Genomic DNA, 17,162 nt, shown 5'->3' on the forward strand with positions numbered 1-17,162 from the left:
TTTCTTTGTTGTTTTTTTTTGGTGCTTTCTCTTGATTTTGTATAAACTCTGATTTAGATGACAATAGATTGGATGTTTATTGCAACAATCATGAGTGGCTAAGTTCTCTTTCTAGTTTCTAGTCCCAAACGGTGGGTGCTCGGTTTCGATTACTTAAGGTATGCTCAAAGAATCGTAGCTTCGATTTCTCTCTTTTAATTTCGTGATAGTTGTGTGATTGGATCTATGGGAATGACATATTTGCTTGTATTCTTGGATTGTCTAGTCTAGGGATTGCATCTAATGTGTTCGATTGAGAATTGTTAAACCCATTGCATGATTTCCTTAATTAATTGAGTTTTTCATTGCATAGCTATTAATTATGTGTATTGATGATGGGGTTTTGGGTTAAATTAGGAATGTGCATGGGAGAGTTATGGTTAATTGATCTTTGAGTGTGAAACTAGGGTGTTAGCCAAGCCAAGCCCCAAGGGGGAATATTAATTCATAATATTAGGTGCTTATCCCTTTGCGTTCATCGTAGATTAAGAGACCCGATGGCCTACATGTATGAATTGAAGTCTTATAACCCAATTCTCTTTGCATATGCATGATTGATAGTATCACACAATGCATTGTGTATGGTTGTGTGTGTTTGCAATGATACCTTGAGTATGAGAACCGAGTAGCCACCGGGACGGACTAGAGACTAGGTTTTTAATTAATTGTTTTAAATCCAATTTGTGCTTACTTTGATTATAAAATCGCTCATGCTACCGAGTCATTCGGCCCATTTCTTTTACTTGCTTTAATTTGATATTCATTGTGTTTATTAGTGTTAGCTAGTCATTTGCATATCATTCACTTCAAATTTGCATTGCTTCCTCGTGGATCGATACCGGACTCACCGGTTTATTACTTGACGATACCCTACACTTGGGGTAAGTACACACACACACTTTGGTGTCGGTCACTGGTCAACCTTATTTTGGAACTGATGGTCGTGATTCGGCTTTAACCAGGATGATTTTGAAATCTTTAACCAGGATGATTTTGAAATTGCTGGTGTGATTCAGCCTTTACTAATATAGCTTATCTTTTTTTTGATACATAGCATTTGTTACAATAGATAAGTTATAAGGCCATATGTTGGCCCAATTTACATTCATCTTTGTACAGAAGGATTCCTTTCCCAAATAGTGGGAAAGTATTCTCTGAGATATTTGCTATTGATAAATTTTCTGTGTGGTTGACCCTCTAGACTGCAGAGCCAATATGAGTTTCCTTTCAATACTTTGTGAACCTTGAAAGGTCCCTCCCAATTAGGTGACCATTTACTGAACTCTCGATCTTTGGTACCCAATGGTAAGATAGCCTTCCATACTAACTGACCTTCACGAAAGGTCTTCTTCTTTACCCATGTATTGTAAGCTCTAGAAATCTTCTTCTTCTGAACCAACATTCTATTGAAAGCCTGAATGCGATCTTCCTCTACTTTCTCCAATTCCATCACCATTGCCTCTGAATAATCCTCTACGGTCAAGCTGTTTTGTCTTGCCACCCTTAGAGAAGGAATGACAATCTCCATTGGAAGTATGGCATCATGTCCATAAGTCAAATGAAATGAACTTGTGTTAGTACTTGACCGTTTTTTTATTCTGTACGCCCACAAGACTTCTGGGAGAATCTTGTGCCACACTCTAGAATTATCGTCCATCATCTTCTCCAGCATGCTGATGATGACCTTGTTGCTTGTCTCGGCTTGACCGTTGGCCTGAGGGTAGTAGGGAGTTTAGTTAATTTGCTTGATTCCAAAATCTTCAGCAAACGATCTAAATTCTTCCGCAGTAAATATTGTGCCCTGGTCAGTTGTGATTGACTTAAGGATTCCAAAGCGATAAATCGAGTGTTCCTTGACAAACTCCACCATATCGCTCTGCTATATTTTCTTCATGGGAACGGCCTCTACCCATTTCGTGAAATAATCTGTCGCAACCAATAAGAACCCATGATTTTTAAAAGAAGTGGGATAGATCTTACCAATTATGTCAATGGCCCATCCTCGAAATGGCCATGGCTTGACAATCGGATGGATGTCAATCGGTGGAATTCTCTGAATGCTTCCAAAACGCGGACATTGCTTGCAACCCTTTGCATATCTGATGCAATCTTTCAGGATGATTGGCCAGAAAAAACCATGTCGTCTTATCAACCACGGCATCTTGATTCCAGCTTGATGAGCCCCACACAATCCTTCATGTACTTGTCTTAGTACTTCCATGCTTTCTGTGAAATTCAGGCACCGTAGGAGTAAGTCATTAGACCCCTTCCTATAACATTCACCTTCGATCAGGACGTAGCTTTGAGCCTACACTTTGACATTTATGGGTGTCTCGAGTTTATGGTTCTTCAAGTACTCCACAATTGGCTGCCTCCAATCAGCTGCCAAATCGTCTACATTCAGTACTTCTACCAACATTCCTCTTTCTCTGATTGACGGGTGTAAACGTTTCTCCACTAGAATAATCTTGTGTATAAGATCTGTTGACATTCGTAATCCTGATGTGGTCTGGGCCAATTCATTTGCTTCCCAATTATCTTCTCGAGGCAGATGATTGAAAGTAACTTCTTCAAATTTAGCAAGTAACCGAATGGTCGCAGCATAGTATGGTGCTAGTGCAAGGCTATTGCACTTGTACTCTCCGGTCAATTGTTTCAAGACCAACTATGAATCCCCTAAAACACAGATTTCTTGTGTACAAAGTTCCTTCAGGATCTCTAGTCCAATAAGAAGAGCTTCGTATGCTTGATTGTTAGTGCAGTCAAAGTCGAGATTAAAGGAAAGTGTCGATTTTGTACCTCTAGGTGACTCAATCACTATTCCTACTGCCTGGTCAATACTTGATCCATTGAACTTCAGGATCCTAGGGACTTCCTACGAAAAACACACAGACTGCACCTCTTCGTCTGGCACTTCTACTGTCTGGTGGTCGGCCAAAAAATCTGCCAAGGCTGGACCCTTGATTGCTTTATGAGGCTTTCAGATCAAAGTGAATTCTGTTAAAGCCAACGACCACTTGCCTACCCTTCTTGTCAAGAATGGCTTTGATAACATGTGTATTTCAACAAATCAACCTTAGATACAATGTAGACCTTAGACCTGATTAGATAATGTCGGAGCTTTGTACAAGCAAAATATAAAGCTAGGAACATTTTTTTCCATAGTAGAATACCTGATCTCAGTGTCAGTCAACGATCTACTTAGATAGTAAATGGCTTGCTCCTGACTGTTTAGAATATCCTGGGCCAACAAGCAGCTTAGAGAATCATGAGATGCTGACAGGTATAGCTTCAGCGGGATTCCTTGTGTAAGAGGAAGCAAAACAGGCGGCTTACTCAAATATCCCTTAATTTTGTAAGGCCTGCTAATGCTTCTCCTTCCAACTAAAAGTTTGCCTTTAGCTTCAGCAAGTCGGAAAAGTCCTTGGTCATTTATGCCAGGTTAGAAATGAACCTTCTCAAATAGTTTACCTGGCCTAGGAACCGTTGAAGCTTTTTCTTGGATGTTGGGACTTTAGCTTCCATAACAGCCTTAGCTTTATTTTGATCAACCTCGATTCCTCTTTGGTGTACAAGAAAACCTAGAAAATTTCTAGCATTGACACCAAAAGCACACTTGAGTGGATTAAGCTTTAATTGATGAATCCTCATCCTTTCAAGACTTTTCTCAAGTGCTCAATGTGGTCTTCTGCTTTCCTGGACTTGACTACAATGTCATCTATGTAGACTGTAAGAAAGTAGTCTATCATATCATGAAAGATTGCATTCATTGACCTTTGATACGTTGCGCCTGCATTCTTCAGATCGAAGGGCATTACTACGTACTCATAGGTACCAAGAGGCCCAAGACACCTGAATGTGGTCTTATGGGTGTCCTCTCTAGCAAGCATAATCTGTTGATACCTAGCGTAACCATCCATCACAGGCAGAAGCTCGTTCTAGGCAATATCATCGATCAGCATATCTGCTACAGACATCACGTAAACATCCTTAGGTGTAGCTGCATTCAAATCCCTACACAAATTCTTATTTTCCCATTTTTCTTGACCACCGGTACAATGTTAGCCAACCATTCGGTGTACCTAACTGGTCGTATGAAGCCTGCTCGGAGTAGCCTTTGGATTTCCTCTTTAACCTTCAACTCCACTTCAATTGACAATCGCCTTGGAGTTTGTCTGACCGGCTTGCAGTTAGGATAAACAAGAAGTCTGTGCTGAACTAGATCATGGCTTAAACCTGGTATTTCATTATAATCCCAAGCAAAACAATCTCAGTACTCTCTCAGTAGTTTGATCATCCGTACCTTCAGATTATTGTCTAGAAGTTTACTGATGTATGTAGGTCGAGGATTCTCCTTTTTGCCTAAGTTGATATCTTCTAGAGGATCATACACTTCAGCTTTTCAATCTTCTAGCTTTGGTGGCGCCTTCTTTAAATCATCCTTCTGAATCTCATCACCTTCAGGCACCAACTCTTCTTCTTCAAATATCATTTTTGCTCCGTTCTGCTCCCACACTTGATCTCTTGCTAGTCTATCCAGTGCGACCTACATCTGGGATTTTTTGAATGTCGCCGGCACTACGCCCTTCTCTTTAGGGAGAAAGACATCAAGGAACTTCTTCAATGATCGGAACTGAGGTCGGCCTATATGGCACAATGCCTTTGGCCTGAACATCTCTTTTACTCTTTTCAGAATAAAATTGAATTTTGTCTTGGATGCAGACAAATACTTTGGACCTCCCTCATTAGTATGACCAAAAACTTTATTGGTCCCATGTCTTTATCATAATATCCAACTTCTACATTGTGTGCATGGGCTTTGAATGATTTTCTGTCCGCCCATACTATCTCCACATCGTTGTCCTTCCAAAAAAGCAGAAATCGATGCAAGGAAGATGACACACACCAATTGGTGTGTATCCAATCCCTGCCAAGTAATGCATGATAATTGGCTCAAGAGTTAATGACAATGAATGCAGTCAAAGAGGTCATACTGCCTATAGTCAGTTGAACTGGCAGCACTCCATTGCTTTGGTGACTTCTCCAGTGAACCCTGCCATTGTGACATCTGTGATCGTCCTCTATCAGCCTAAGTGAACTCAAGATTGTAACTGGCATTGTGTTGACAGCTGATCCATTGTCCACTAGCACCTTTCTGATAGGACGACCATTCATTTGAGCTTGAATATACAGTGGACGAATGTGTTAGGTCATATCATAGGAAGGCTTCTCGAAAATTACCCTTTTAGGCTTATCATCATCAACGGTCTGGATAATAACCGCACTTTAACTCTTCTCAGCACCTTTCCCTTCTATTTTAATTGACTCGACTGGCTTGCAAGTCTCAAATGCTTGATATGCAAGCGGTAACATGATCGCATTGCATTGATACTTGACAAGAATAGTTCCTACCATGAAACAATCAAAAGTATGACCAACCTCATTAGAAGAGCTACCCACGGATTTAGCATCTTCAGTTGCTTGTCTGTAAGGATACTTTCTAGGTTTGGCCTCCTCTGGTTTAGGCTTAGTCATCCGGATTTGCTGAATAGACTTGATTGAAGGAGCCTGATATTCCACCTTCATCAAATACTTGGATGGTCCATGCCACCGCTTGAACGAGTGATGAACTTCTTTGAATTTTTGGTGATGTTGCTCTGGATAATACGGCTCCCATCATTTTATGTGACCTGCTGCTCTGAATGCTTCAGTTCTGTACTTGGCGGATAGATTCCACCTTTACAGTCTACGTTTCTAAGTCTGAGTTAACAGTAGATGGGACTTTCTATGTTGCACCTGATGCCACCTTCCATCATGGTCGATTTTAAGGGGAATGACATACCTTGAGTTGTGGTTCTGCTGAACATCTTTTCATGGACATCTCTACCCATCCTTTGGCTTGTGTATACCTTGCGGCCTCCATTCAAGCCTTTGAGTCCTTTCTCGGTTGATCTTCCTCTCATATTGAATTTTGTTCAGCAAATTCCTCAAGTCATCCTTTACTGCATTGACTATTGCTACTGGTGGGAATGAATCCTCTTCTATTAGCATAGTTTCCTTGTCAGGAAATTTGATGGTTCCCTTGATATTTTCATGTATCATATTTCACAAACCCCAACAACTAACAATAGAATACGACCAAAGATCATGATACTTACAGTATTTCTTTCCCTTCAACTCTTCTTTGGTAGGCAAAGATCTCTTCGCAAGAAGGAAGTCAAAGATCTCTTCAGTCTTGGTCATATCGAAGGTATATTGCATCCCGTTGTTGGTTGATTTCTTCAATCCGTCTTTTGGTTTGGTCAGGGAAGGACACACGACAGGGCTTGCATTCTTGACTATCTCTACAGTTTTCGCATTGTGTTGCATTTCTTGATAGTAAATGCCCGCTAAATTCTTTCTTCTTGGAGATTCTTCCTTAAGCAAGTCTTCATACTCCGCAACCTTGGCTGCAAGTTCATAGAAATCTCAAAATTACATACCTTGAAACTTTTTGTGAAGCTCTATATCGAGACACCACAGAGCCATCTTCACGTATTCAGTCTCAAGAAGGACAATCTTGCACATTTCTCATCTTTTTGAATCTGGCTAGGAATGCATCAGAGTTTTCTCCCGGTCGCTGGGTCAGCCTAGACAATTCAGCAATGCAAACTTCTGGCTCAGCTCTGAAGAATTGGGTGTCGAAAGCTCTCTCCAAGACTCGATAGAGTTTCTTGGCAGTGTGGAAAACCATGTGAATGCTGGTCCAATCAAGGAATTTGGAAAAAGACAAAGTTTGAAGTTCTCAAAGTTGGCAAGCTCACCGTATTGGATAGTGAAACGTCTGATATACTCAACAGTAGACTGTATTTCATCTCTTCCAAAGAATAAGGTGAGTTCTGGAACTCTGAATCCTCGAGGATATGGATTCTCTCGATCAATGTACTCCATATATGGCTTGTGATATTCAGGAAGCCCAACCTGTCTAAGATCTGGTCCATAGAGTTCTTGAACAACATTCCTGACTGCATCAACATCTATAGGTGGAGCTTGAATAGTAGGATTGTCATAAACAGTAAACCTAGGAGCTTGGGAAGAGCCTCTCTGATGGTTATTATTGGTCACCTCATTCCGATGGTTGACTGTAGGCAAGACATTTGGGTTGGTGCTTGCAAAAACATGTGACTGCGTCTTTGGTGCTGGTGACCACCCAATGTCGACCTTAGCAACAAATGGCATGGTTTCATCCCTCTTGTGAGGTGGAGTGTACCTTGAATGATTTTGTTGATTTTGATCGTCGATGGAATCCTGGGATCCAGATGCATGCCCCCAGAACTTGGAACTCTTTTGCTTTTCCTTTCCATCCTTAGCAAGTATCTCCTTTGGCTCAGCTAGAATGGATGAACAAGCAACGGTCTGCATTGCAGTCTAGATTACAATCTGGATCGAATTCTGCATTGCAACAATGAGTTTGGTTTCCAACTCCTTTAACTTTGCATCCCATGCATTGGTCTACATAGCTTGAACTGGACTTGAAGGCCTACTTGTAGTGGCCTGCACTCTTGGTGGTGAACTTTGAAGAAGTGGCTCTCCTTCAAAAGTTGGTAATGATTGATTGAGTCCTGTGGTAATAGGGTCTCCCTCAGGAAGTTCGCTTCCTATTGCAATATCTTTATCAAATCTTCAAGGCATTTTCAATCAGATTGATTGTTGTCCCACCGAGCGTGCCAAATAGGATGTTGGCTTTATTTGGCTACAGATGCCAAAAAAGTCACCCTTGCCCTTAATGGAGACGGGATCGTTGTGACGATCAAATGGTTAAGAGCGTGCCAGAGACTTGCAGTCAGTCTCAAAGTGTAAAAACAAAATGTATTATGATTGCACTACTAATCTAACTTCTAAATCAAACGATTGTAAGGAGAAAAGGTTTAAATCATGGTCTCAACATGAAAACTCCAAAGAACTCTAGATCCACTGAAGTGCGCTTCACTAGACAAATCAGAAATGAACGAAAATGCCAGAATGTAACACTTCATTGATGAACAAAGATGTACATTGAGGTTGGAAAACAAGAGCGGGTAAGAACAAAGCTTGAGAACAAGAATATTAACAAGAATGCTTGAGAGCTTGAAAGTTTGAATGCTTGAGAGTTTAAGCCGATGGGCTGAAATTTGTATTTGTTTGATGTGTGTGTGTTGTCCTCTTCTCTTCTTGCCTTTATTCTACATCAATACCTTCATGTAAGCTAGAACTTTGCCCATATCAGCTAGAAAAATGGCCATAATTGTCATGACTGCAGTGGCCCGAAATTCACTCCATTATGCTCCATCTTCTTCAATCGTCTCTTTTGGAAGCTCCATGTCTCCAGAAACTCTCTCCATGCTGTTGAATTCGTGCAGAAAATAGTTCTCCATAATAATAGGCAACTAAGCAACCGATCACCTTGTAGATAGGAGCAAACTCAATAACTGATCTTATCTCCATGATTTTGCACCTAATTTGTTCAGATAAACCACTTAATTGACGGCCCAAATACTGCAACTAAACTCGTCCTAAATAGACCTCACTCTGTCCAACCCGTGTGACCAGACTGTAACCCAACCTCCAACGCGTCTGTCAAGCCCATACTCTGACCTTAGCCCGGCCCATAAGCCTGCACAAATATGGTGTAAACACTAGGTTTAGGAGGATCCAAGTCTGAAAATCAGTAATGGAAGGGGTACATGATTGAACTCGTCGGCACTGCGAAAACTCCTCAAGAAACTCTGAAATCCAAGTCAACAACCCCTCTCTAGTCGTCCCTTTAACATGGTGAACGAACCTATTATGAATGTTCCACACTTCCCACATTCTCATAAGGAGAAAGTTCATATCATCTACCGTTATGCTCTCCTTTAGGGAAATCAAGCAATCTAAGTGACTGTCACCTACAGCAGATCGAATGCTTCCCCATAACTGACTCGATTTCCACACAGGTCTGATGAAAGGACATAGGAAGATAGCATGCATAGTGCTATCTACTCCAGACCCACAAAGAGGACAACAAGAAATACAAGGGACATGTTGATTGAGCAAGTTACCTCTCGTTGGTATTATATCAAGACAAGCTCTCCATAAGAAAACTTTCACCTTTGGTGGAATCACTCTTCGGTTAGATCTTGGAATACTCAGGATTAAGTCTACTTCCAATTGTAAGAAACAATCCCTAATCAATGATTCATTCCACTTTCCATCAGGTTGTAAAAGAGTTGATACATGATTGGCTGGTGGCAACAACTTCGAAGAAACAATTGTAAAATACGAAGGTGCAGGCAGCCACTTATCTCTATAAATATTGATTTGTTCTTGTTGTCACCTAAATGTGGCCCAAGGTGATGATGATGATTTGCGGGTGTGCCAAGGATTATAGTTTCCTACACTAATGTAAATGAATTGCACCAAATGTAAATATGACTTCTAACTAGACGACTGAACGAACTATCTTGGGACCTCAATAGTTTTAGGTTCCCCAACTCCACTAAAGTGCGCTTTGTTGAGATTGAGAATGAAAAAATATATAGACACCAAGAACAATTTACACAACGATGGTTGGCATTGAAACTTGACAGGAAGTAAATACAAGAAAATTTGGAATGAATGACATAATGTTTGCTCGAAATTGACACGAATTTGAGAATGTAATTGAAATGCTAAGATGCTAGGAAGCTTGAAAGTTGAAATTGCCTTTGGGCTTGAGTAGTTTGTTTGTTTGATTGGTTGTGTATGTGTGTGTCCGTCCTCCGTCTGTCTACCACCTTATATACTCTCTGTCTTGCACGAAAATCTCCTCCATAAACTGCAGTTATCCTTGATTTACTCCATGTTCTGTAAGTTGGAAGTTACTGCCATCTTCTCACAACAATTTTCCTCATTTCTCTTATGTGCTGCCACCTGGACCATCTTGTTATAACTGCCTCCACTTCTTCCTCTTTTCATGGGTCATTCTCAGCACAACTGCTCCTGGCAGTTACTCACCACTTGGGCTTCATTTTTACAACAATATGGGCTTATGGGCTGTGATTGATGATGGACCGTATAGGCTGCACCTTGGGCCTTGTATATGGACTAGGCTTATTAGGCCCAAGATATTTTTTGATGCCAACAGTTCTCCATTTCAACAACCCATTGCATACCACCCATCAATAATTCCCTTCCCCATATTAGGCTTCTCCATGTAAAAGAGGGATTGTTCCCAAGTCTAGCGGACCAGATATTGCTCTGTGGAAAGTACTTGCCCCTAAGAACTCTTGCCACTAAAGAATTTGAGCGGTCTAGTAAGCACCATACCTGTTTTCCCAAGAGGGCTTGGTTGAAACAAAAAATATTACAGAAGCCCATTCCTCCTTTCTCTTTCGGTTCACATAGCTTATCCCACCTCTGCCAGTGTGATTTTCTCTTCTCATTTGATCCTCCCCACTAGTACCTTGCACATGCCTTTTGAATATCATTGCAAAGATTGGCTGGCAGCTTAAAACAAGACATAACACACGTAGGAATTGCTTATATAACTGCTTTAATCAGAGTTTCCCTTCCCCCCATCGAGAATCGACTCTCCTGCCACCCATTTAATTTCTTCAATATTCGATCCTTGATATAGCCAAACTGGACCCGCTTATTCCTCATCGAAACTGTGGGTAATCCTAGATACACTTCATGCCTGGTCACAAATGATATATTAAGGGTTTAGGAGTTTTCATCGAGTTGTCGATTTTGGACGGGAATCATGAGTGATGAGTCGGGAAACCTAGAAAGCTAGAGAGGTGAGGTGAGAGAGAGTAAAGTAAAAGAACAATTATTATATATTAATAAATTTATATAAGTATTTACATATGGGTATAATTGACATATCACATATCGGTATATAAAGGGTATTTTCTTAAAAAATTAAAGGGGCAAAAGTGAAAATAAGAGTATATCTAGGGTATTTTTTGAAAAGCTAAGGGGGCAATTGACCCCTTATTCTAGCAGTGCATCTGCCCGGGGTGGCAAAAAATCAGTCCAGGTCGGTTTCGGGTTGGACAATAGCACATGTTTACGAAATATTTACATGTCCAGTCGCCTAACCCCGATTGGATTTCAGATGTACTTAATTGATTAAATTCATATTGATTTAAATTCAGACAAGTAAATCAGACAATAACCTAATGCGAGTAAGGGTCCGAACAAGTAAATCGAGCAATATTTATGTATTTAGACCCGAACCCGGTTTTAAATTGGATAACATTTTTGTGTTTGGATCTGTATTTCAGACATATAACTTATGTCCAAACTTGGTTTAATCCTGGTCGGACAAAATCGATCATCGGGACCGAATAGAGTTTTGCTACCCCTAGGTTTGGTCAATTAGGTACGTCGGAAATTCAATCCAGATTAGGATCTGAAAATATATTTCGTAAACATGTTTTATTGTTCGACCCAGAACTCATTATCTGCAACCTTTATAGCAAGCCACGTAAACAGTTCATTAGAAAAAACGCTACTACGGCTTCGCATTCAAAATGTTGGTGCAACGAAATCAAAAGCGGTTTCAGAACAGAGCCAGCGGATCCGCTTATGAGCTTCTTTTGTAGCGGATGCTCATTGTTTTACATAAAAATATTATTAATATTAAGATAATCATTTTATTTATAATTTATACTTAAAATTAATTATTTATTATAAAATAAGTAAATTAATATAATATTAATAATACTAAGATAATCATTTTATTTATAATTTATATTTAAAATATATTTTAATAAGAAATTAGACTTATTAGATTAAATTTATTTTAAACATTTAAGATAATATTTTAATTAACAGTTTTTCCGTTACCGTGAGCTTTTAGTTTGTCAAACACGTCACATCATATTACATAGATTTAAGCTTAACTTTTTTTTTCATAATTTTTTCACTAGTATTAAAAATCAATCCAATCACTCTATCAAACACACTCAAAGTTGTTGCCCGCCTACGTTAATTGGAGCTGTAAATGGTAAAAAAGAGTTTTTAACGGCTTTGTTCCAGGGTTTTAAATGACCATAACACCCTTGAAGTAAATCTAATTAATTGAGAGTTGTTTAAGAGGGTAATGAAAGTTGTTTAAGAGCGAGAGATAAATATCATAAGATATCTATTGCTAAGTCAGCCTCCAGACTCCAGTCCATCCTTTCCCATTCGTAAAAACCTCTTTTACCGGGCCCACTGTGCCACGTGTATGAGTAGCACACACCCACTTTATGCAGCGCCTCGTTATGATATCCCAAAAGGTTCGCCGGAAATCTGACCGTCCATTCAGTGATTCCCAATGTGACCCGGAACCGCGAATTAATAGAAACAAAACTAAAAACAAATGTAATAAAATTTGGGTTTTTGGTTTTTTTACTGATTACGGCTGTTTTTGGATCCTATAAAGCAGCCAGTTTTCTACCGCAAATCGACGCTTCTTATGCGTGAAATGTGCTGCTGTATCTCTCCAAAGTCAGTTGTCTCCGTCTCTCTCAAATTGCTCTTCCTCTGATTCTCTCCCTCACCATTTGAATCTTCTGACTTCTTTTTTCACCTAACAGCGAAGAGAGAAAGCAAAAGAAAATACTGGGTTGAGGTTGGAGGGTGATTCGAGTCATTTTGATTCTCTTTCCTTTTCCGGCATAGCTTTTGGTACAGGCCTTCACTTTTTCCTTCCTCTCTGCGACTTTGCTTGAAAAAATCCCTTTTCTTTTTCTTTTTTTTTTCCTGGGTCTTGGTCTCTCCTGCGATTAATACTACCCACAACATTCTCTTTGGGTGACATTTCCACTCCCACCCCTACTCCCACTCCCACTCTTTATCTCTTCTTACTTTGTCACTTTCATTGAAATTTCTCGGCCTTCCATAACTTTTTGGGAGACTATTTAGTCTCTCTTTGTTGGTAGATTTTAACTTTTCTCTCCGTTTCAAGCTTCTCTTTAACTTGTTTCAGTCTCAGCTTTCTTTATATCCTCTCCCTCTTTATTCCCTCAAACGAATCTGCCCCTTTTTGCCCGCTCTATTTCATAGTCTTCACCTCCGCACGTTCAAGCTCTTCATCTTCAATGCCTACAAAGTGATTCTGCAAAAAAACCAATCTATTCAATTGACTAATCCAAGCATAATGCCTCCAATCAAATACACTGAACACCGCAGCCATACCAGGCTAGTTAGGCCGTCAAATTCGGGTCAAGAAACAAAATCCAGAGTTATTCGAATATCAGTCATGGATGCAGATGCCACCGATTCTTCAAGTGACGAGGAAGGTGAGGTTTATGGAAGAAAGAGAGTGAAGAAGTTTGTGAACGAGGTTGTGGTAGAGTCCAGTACCAGCCAAAGCGACGGCGTTAGGAGAAGTTCGTCTCTAAGTAGCAGGAAAAAGGCGAAAAAGTCTGTCACAGCCGGAAAAGCAGGTATCCCGGCGAGTCTCCGGCCAGTGACCGTGGGAAGAAAGTTTCGAGGCGTACGACAACGGCAGTGGGGGAAATGGGCGGCGGAGATCAGAGACCCTCTGCGACGTGTACGGCTCTGGTTAGGTACATATGATACTGCAGAGGAGGCTGCTATGGTCTACGACAACGCGGCTATCCAGCTGCGTGGACCCGACGCGCTCACAAATTTCGTCACTCCGCCTTCAAAACCCCAGCCGGAAAGCAAACCGGCTTTATTTTGCGACTACAACTCTGGCGACGAGTCTCTGAACAACGATATCTCGTCACCGACCTCAGTGTTACGGTGCCCTTCTCCTCCTTCTTCAAAAGAAGAGGCCGAGACGCATTGTGTGATTTCAAGCAAGGAAGGCCCAGAAGTGGTAGCTTCGCACCGCAAAGAGTCAAGTATGCATAAGGATTGCTCGGACCATTCAACTTTTGGTGCTACTCTGTTTCCACGAGACATGTACGATTTTCAGACTTCTGTGCCGGACATTGTCTACGAAACAAGTCTGAGAACCGGATTTTGGAACGACGATTTCGGCGATAGAATCATGAATTCGTGTATGGATTTCGGATTCGGGTTTGGATTCTCCAAGTGGCACGTGGAGGACCATTTCCAAGATATAGGTGATTTGTTTGGGTCGGATCCTCTCGTTACAATGTGAATCTTCTTCATTATCGTATTGCCATTTATTGCCCTTTTCCGGAGGCAACAATTTTGTATCGGCGGGAAGAACACATCGGCCACGTTTTTACTTTTTTTTTTTAAAATTTTATTTATGGTTTATTATTTATTAATTAATTATAAATATTAGTAATGAAAAGAATCTTTGTCACAATAACGGTGACGGACAAGTTTGAGTAGGTGTCTGTGTGTATTGCATTGGTACTGCGTGAAGCTCTTTCTGGTTTCGGGACTATCTTCTGTGAAGGCACGTGACATAGAATCATATCAAGAATGTATTAAAAGATATGGGTTTTCAAGTGCACGCGCAAGATAAACAAAGAAATAATTATGTTGACATTGTTTAAGGATTGATTATTCATGACGTGATTGAATCTTAATGATAGATTTAGGAGATATTTGGTTATTTTGGGACTAAACGAGAGAAGAATTACAACGAAATGGGATAAATTTGTAGAACACAAGTGGCATTCCACCTTAGAGGGAAAAAAAAGAATAAAAGGCAATTATTTTGTCTGAGAAGACTTTGAGTGATGTAGAATGCGTAAAAAGGATGATATGGTTAGACAGACATAGGCTCCTTTTGGGTCGATTTTGCTTTGTGTTTTGTTTGTTAGTGATATTTGTCGTCCTACAGTAAACAAAGAAACTTTAGGTGGTTAACTCGTTTTGTCTTGTAGTGGAAACTTATATACTACGTCAGAGGAACTAATCTAACCGATGTGGGAGTACACAGGAGGTAGACAACAGTACTTCAACCACTATCGAACCAACACACACACTTTTTTGCCTGGATGTAATACTCTGGGTAGTGTGTTGTAGTATAGCATTATATCTACTTTAGTTGTATCTCAAAAAAAAAAAAAAAGTCTCGTTTTGTCTAAACAGCTATGGACTCAGTCAACCTTACTTGGTCGGTCCATACCATACCTAACCATTTTTTATTGGCTGAGCCATGTCCTATGGTAACACAAAGGAAACTTAGGTGGTTCAAGCCTCGTTTTGTCTAAACAGCTATGGATAATTTTCTATAGATTTCAATTCAAATTGGCCAATCCAATATAGAATTCTCGATCAAATAAATGGACTAAACTTACTATCAGTAGAACTAGAATAATAATATATGGTTTGTTCACTTGAATTATAAGAGTAGTGGTCCCTTGAATTAATGCCGGAGTTGCAGAGGCAGAGATAGCACCAGAATAATTTTGGTCACTGTTCTGGTTTTATGGCCTTACATATAACCCTAAAAATAATTAGCTCACATGCTTCATCCCCCTTTTATTACACATCTTTTTGTCATATTTCCAATACGTTCACACTCACTCACTTTGTCGTCTCACACACCTGACCATACCCAATCCAATCTGTACCATAAACCCTATAATATGATTAACATACCCCTGTACAAAGTCCCATATGTCCCTTTCCCTGTTCTGTAATAGATGTGTACGTATATATATATGTGTATATATGTCTCCGTGGTAGTGCTAAAGGGCGGCTATAGAGGTGTCGCTTTCTGGTAGATTTGAGAGGATATAAACGCCAATTGGACATTTACTAGCAGTAGCACATGTTTCACATTTACTAGCAGTAGCACAGTAGCACAGTTACTAGCAGTAGCACAGTTGGATGTATAAGAAAAGAAACTGGTGTGTCTTGTATTGATTACTTTAGCCAAGCTAGTCACGTGCATTTCATGATTTATAAATTATAAGTAGGTTTTAAATGCACTCCTCCTCCTCCCCCTCCCCTTTGTATCATTTACCAGTCTTTAAATTACTTTATATATATTACAGTTCCAATAATGCAAACTAAACAGGAGATATCGAGGATAACCAGAGCCCAGAGGCGGCTCTAACAAAACAACATTGATTTCAGAAGAGAGAAGTTAAGATTACAGTCTTGAAACCCTTGACAAAAGGCCCTTTAAAAATTAAAGGAAGAACAAACCACAGTATATAGAAACGTTTTAATAAAAAGGTTAAGACATATTGCTCTGGGGCATATCCCATGGGTGAAACAATTTGGTAGATGAAGTTTCATTTTGTTTTGTAACAAACATGCTATAGAAATGTCTAACGTGGATGATTTTTTTTGTTGCTCGGGGATGGTCACGACATAATGTTGAAAAGGTGACAAACATGCATCGTTATCGGGTGCAATTTTAACAATCGATTCAATGAAGTGAATACTGAATTACTTTTATGTCTTGCTTGCTTGAGTCCGAATGATTAATTCTCGGATTTTGATACGGAGAAAATACTTTGTTTTGCTTAGTTTTATCCAAATGAGTTCTCAGAAATACAACTCGATATTAGAGATTTTTCAAAATTATTTTGATTTTTGTTTTGAAAAGCCATGACTTTTTAACATACACTTTCATTTTAAAAGACATGTTTTAATTGGTTTGGAGATAACTCTTCATATTGCAAAGATATGTCCTTTTATGGTGTCTTAAAAGAAGAGTTACCATTGTAAAGACATAATCATTCATTGTAAGGACATGATTATTCATTGTAAAGGCATGTCCTATGTGAAGAGTCACTACAAACTCTATAAATAGAGTTATTCTCCAACCATTTGATGATCTAATTTTTCTATCAACTTTCTCTCATTCTCTCTTCATAAAAGTTTTCTATTGTTTTTCTATTGCTGCAGAAATAGAAAGACAAGTATCTTTCTTTCTCTTGATTATTCTCAAAGTACTCTGACCTTCTACGACCATTGCACTAAGAAGAAGATGGTCCATAGACCAAGCTTCATTGTATCCACGAGGCAGATTTGCTGTAACCTAGTGCAACCATTTGGTGGGGGCAAATACTGTCTTAAGGAAAGCGACTGCGCGCCTTGAAGCACCAATTTTGTACAAGTTTTGTTGCAATCACCACCAATCCTACCATATTTCTCCAACACTCGATGCTCTTGATAATCAATTGGAGATATATACTATTGATGTGATGTCCAAAGTGAGTTCTTGAACTTGATAGGAATAACCA

At 39.7% G+C, this 17,162-nt stretch overlaps 2 protein-coding genes across 2 annotated transcripts; one reads left to right on the forward strand and one right to left on the reverse strand.

The window, feature by feature from the left end:
- Positions 1–1,144: 1,144 nt before the first annotated feature.
- Positions 1,145–2,260, reverse strand: LOC119980728. Its single transcript, XM_038823522.1, has 2 exons — positions 1,949–2,260; positions 1,145–1,753 (listed from the first exon to the last, which is right to left on the reverse strand). Exons 1-2 carry the CDS (start codon positions 2,258–2,260, stop codon positions 1,145–1,147), a joined length of 921 nt encoding a protein of 306 aa, XP_038679450.1.
- Positions 2,261–12,516: 10,256 nt separating this feature from the next.
- On the forward strand, positions 12,517–14,305 carry LOC119981389 (ethylene-responsive transcription factor CRF1-like). The gene has a single exon (XM_038824480.1). The coding sequence runs from the start codon at positions 13,169–13,171 to the stop codon at positions 14,141–14,143; it is 975 nt and encodes a 324-aa protein (XP_038680408.1). The 5' UTR covers positions 12,517–13,168; the 3' UTR covers positions 14,144–14,305.
- Positions 14,306–17,162: the final 2,857 nt, after the last annotated feature.

The sequence above is a fragment of the Tripterygium wilfordii genome, chromosome 16 (assembly GCF_013401445.1).
Source record: "Tripterygium wilfordii isolate XIE 37 chromosome 16, ASM1340144v1, whole genome shotgun sequence".
NCBI lineage: Eukaryota > Viridiplantae > Streptophyta > Magnoliopsida > Celastrales > Celastraceae > Tripterygium > Tripterygium wilfordii.

What these genes read in the sequence shown, in the direction of transcription:
- LOC119981389 (XM_038824480.1), top strand. Translation starts at nt 13,169, where the DNA reads ATGCCTCCAATCAAATACACTGAACACCGCAGCCATACCAGGCTAGTT.
- LOC119980728 (XM_038823522.1), bottom strand. Translation starts at nt 2,260, where the DNA reads ATGGAAGTACTAAGACAAGTACATGAAGGATTGTGTGGGGCTCATCAA. An exon ending in CAGATTATTTCACGAAATGG is followed by an intron (nt 1,754 to 1,948) that starts GTAGAGGCCGTT and finishes TACTACCCTCAG; the next exon opens with GCCAACGGTCAAGCCGAGAC.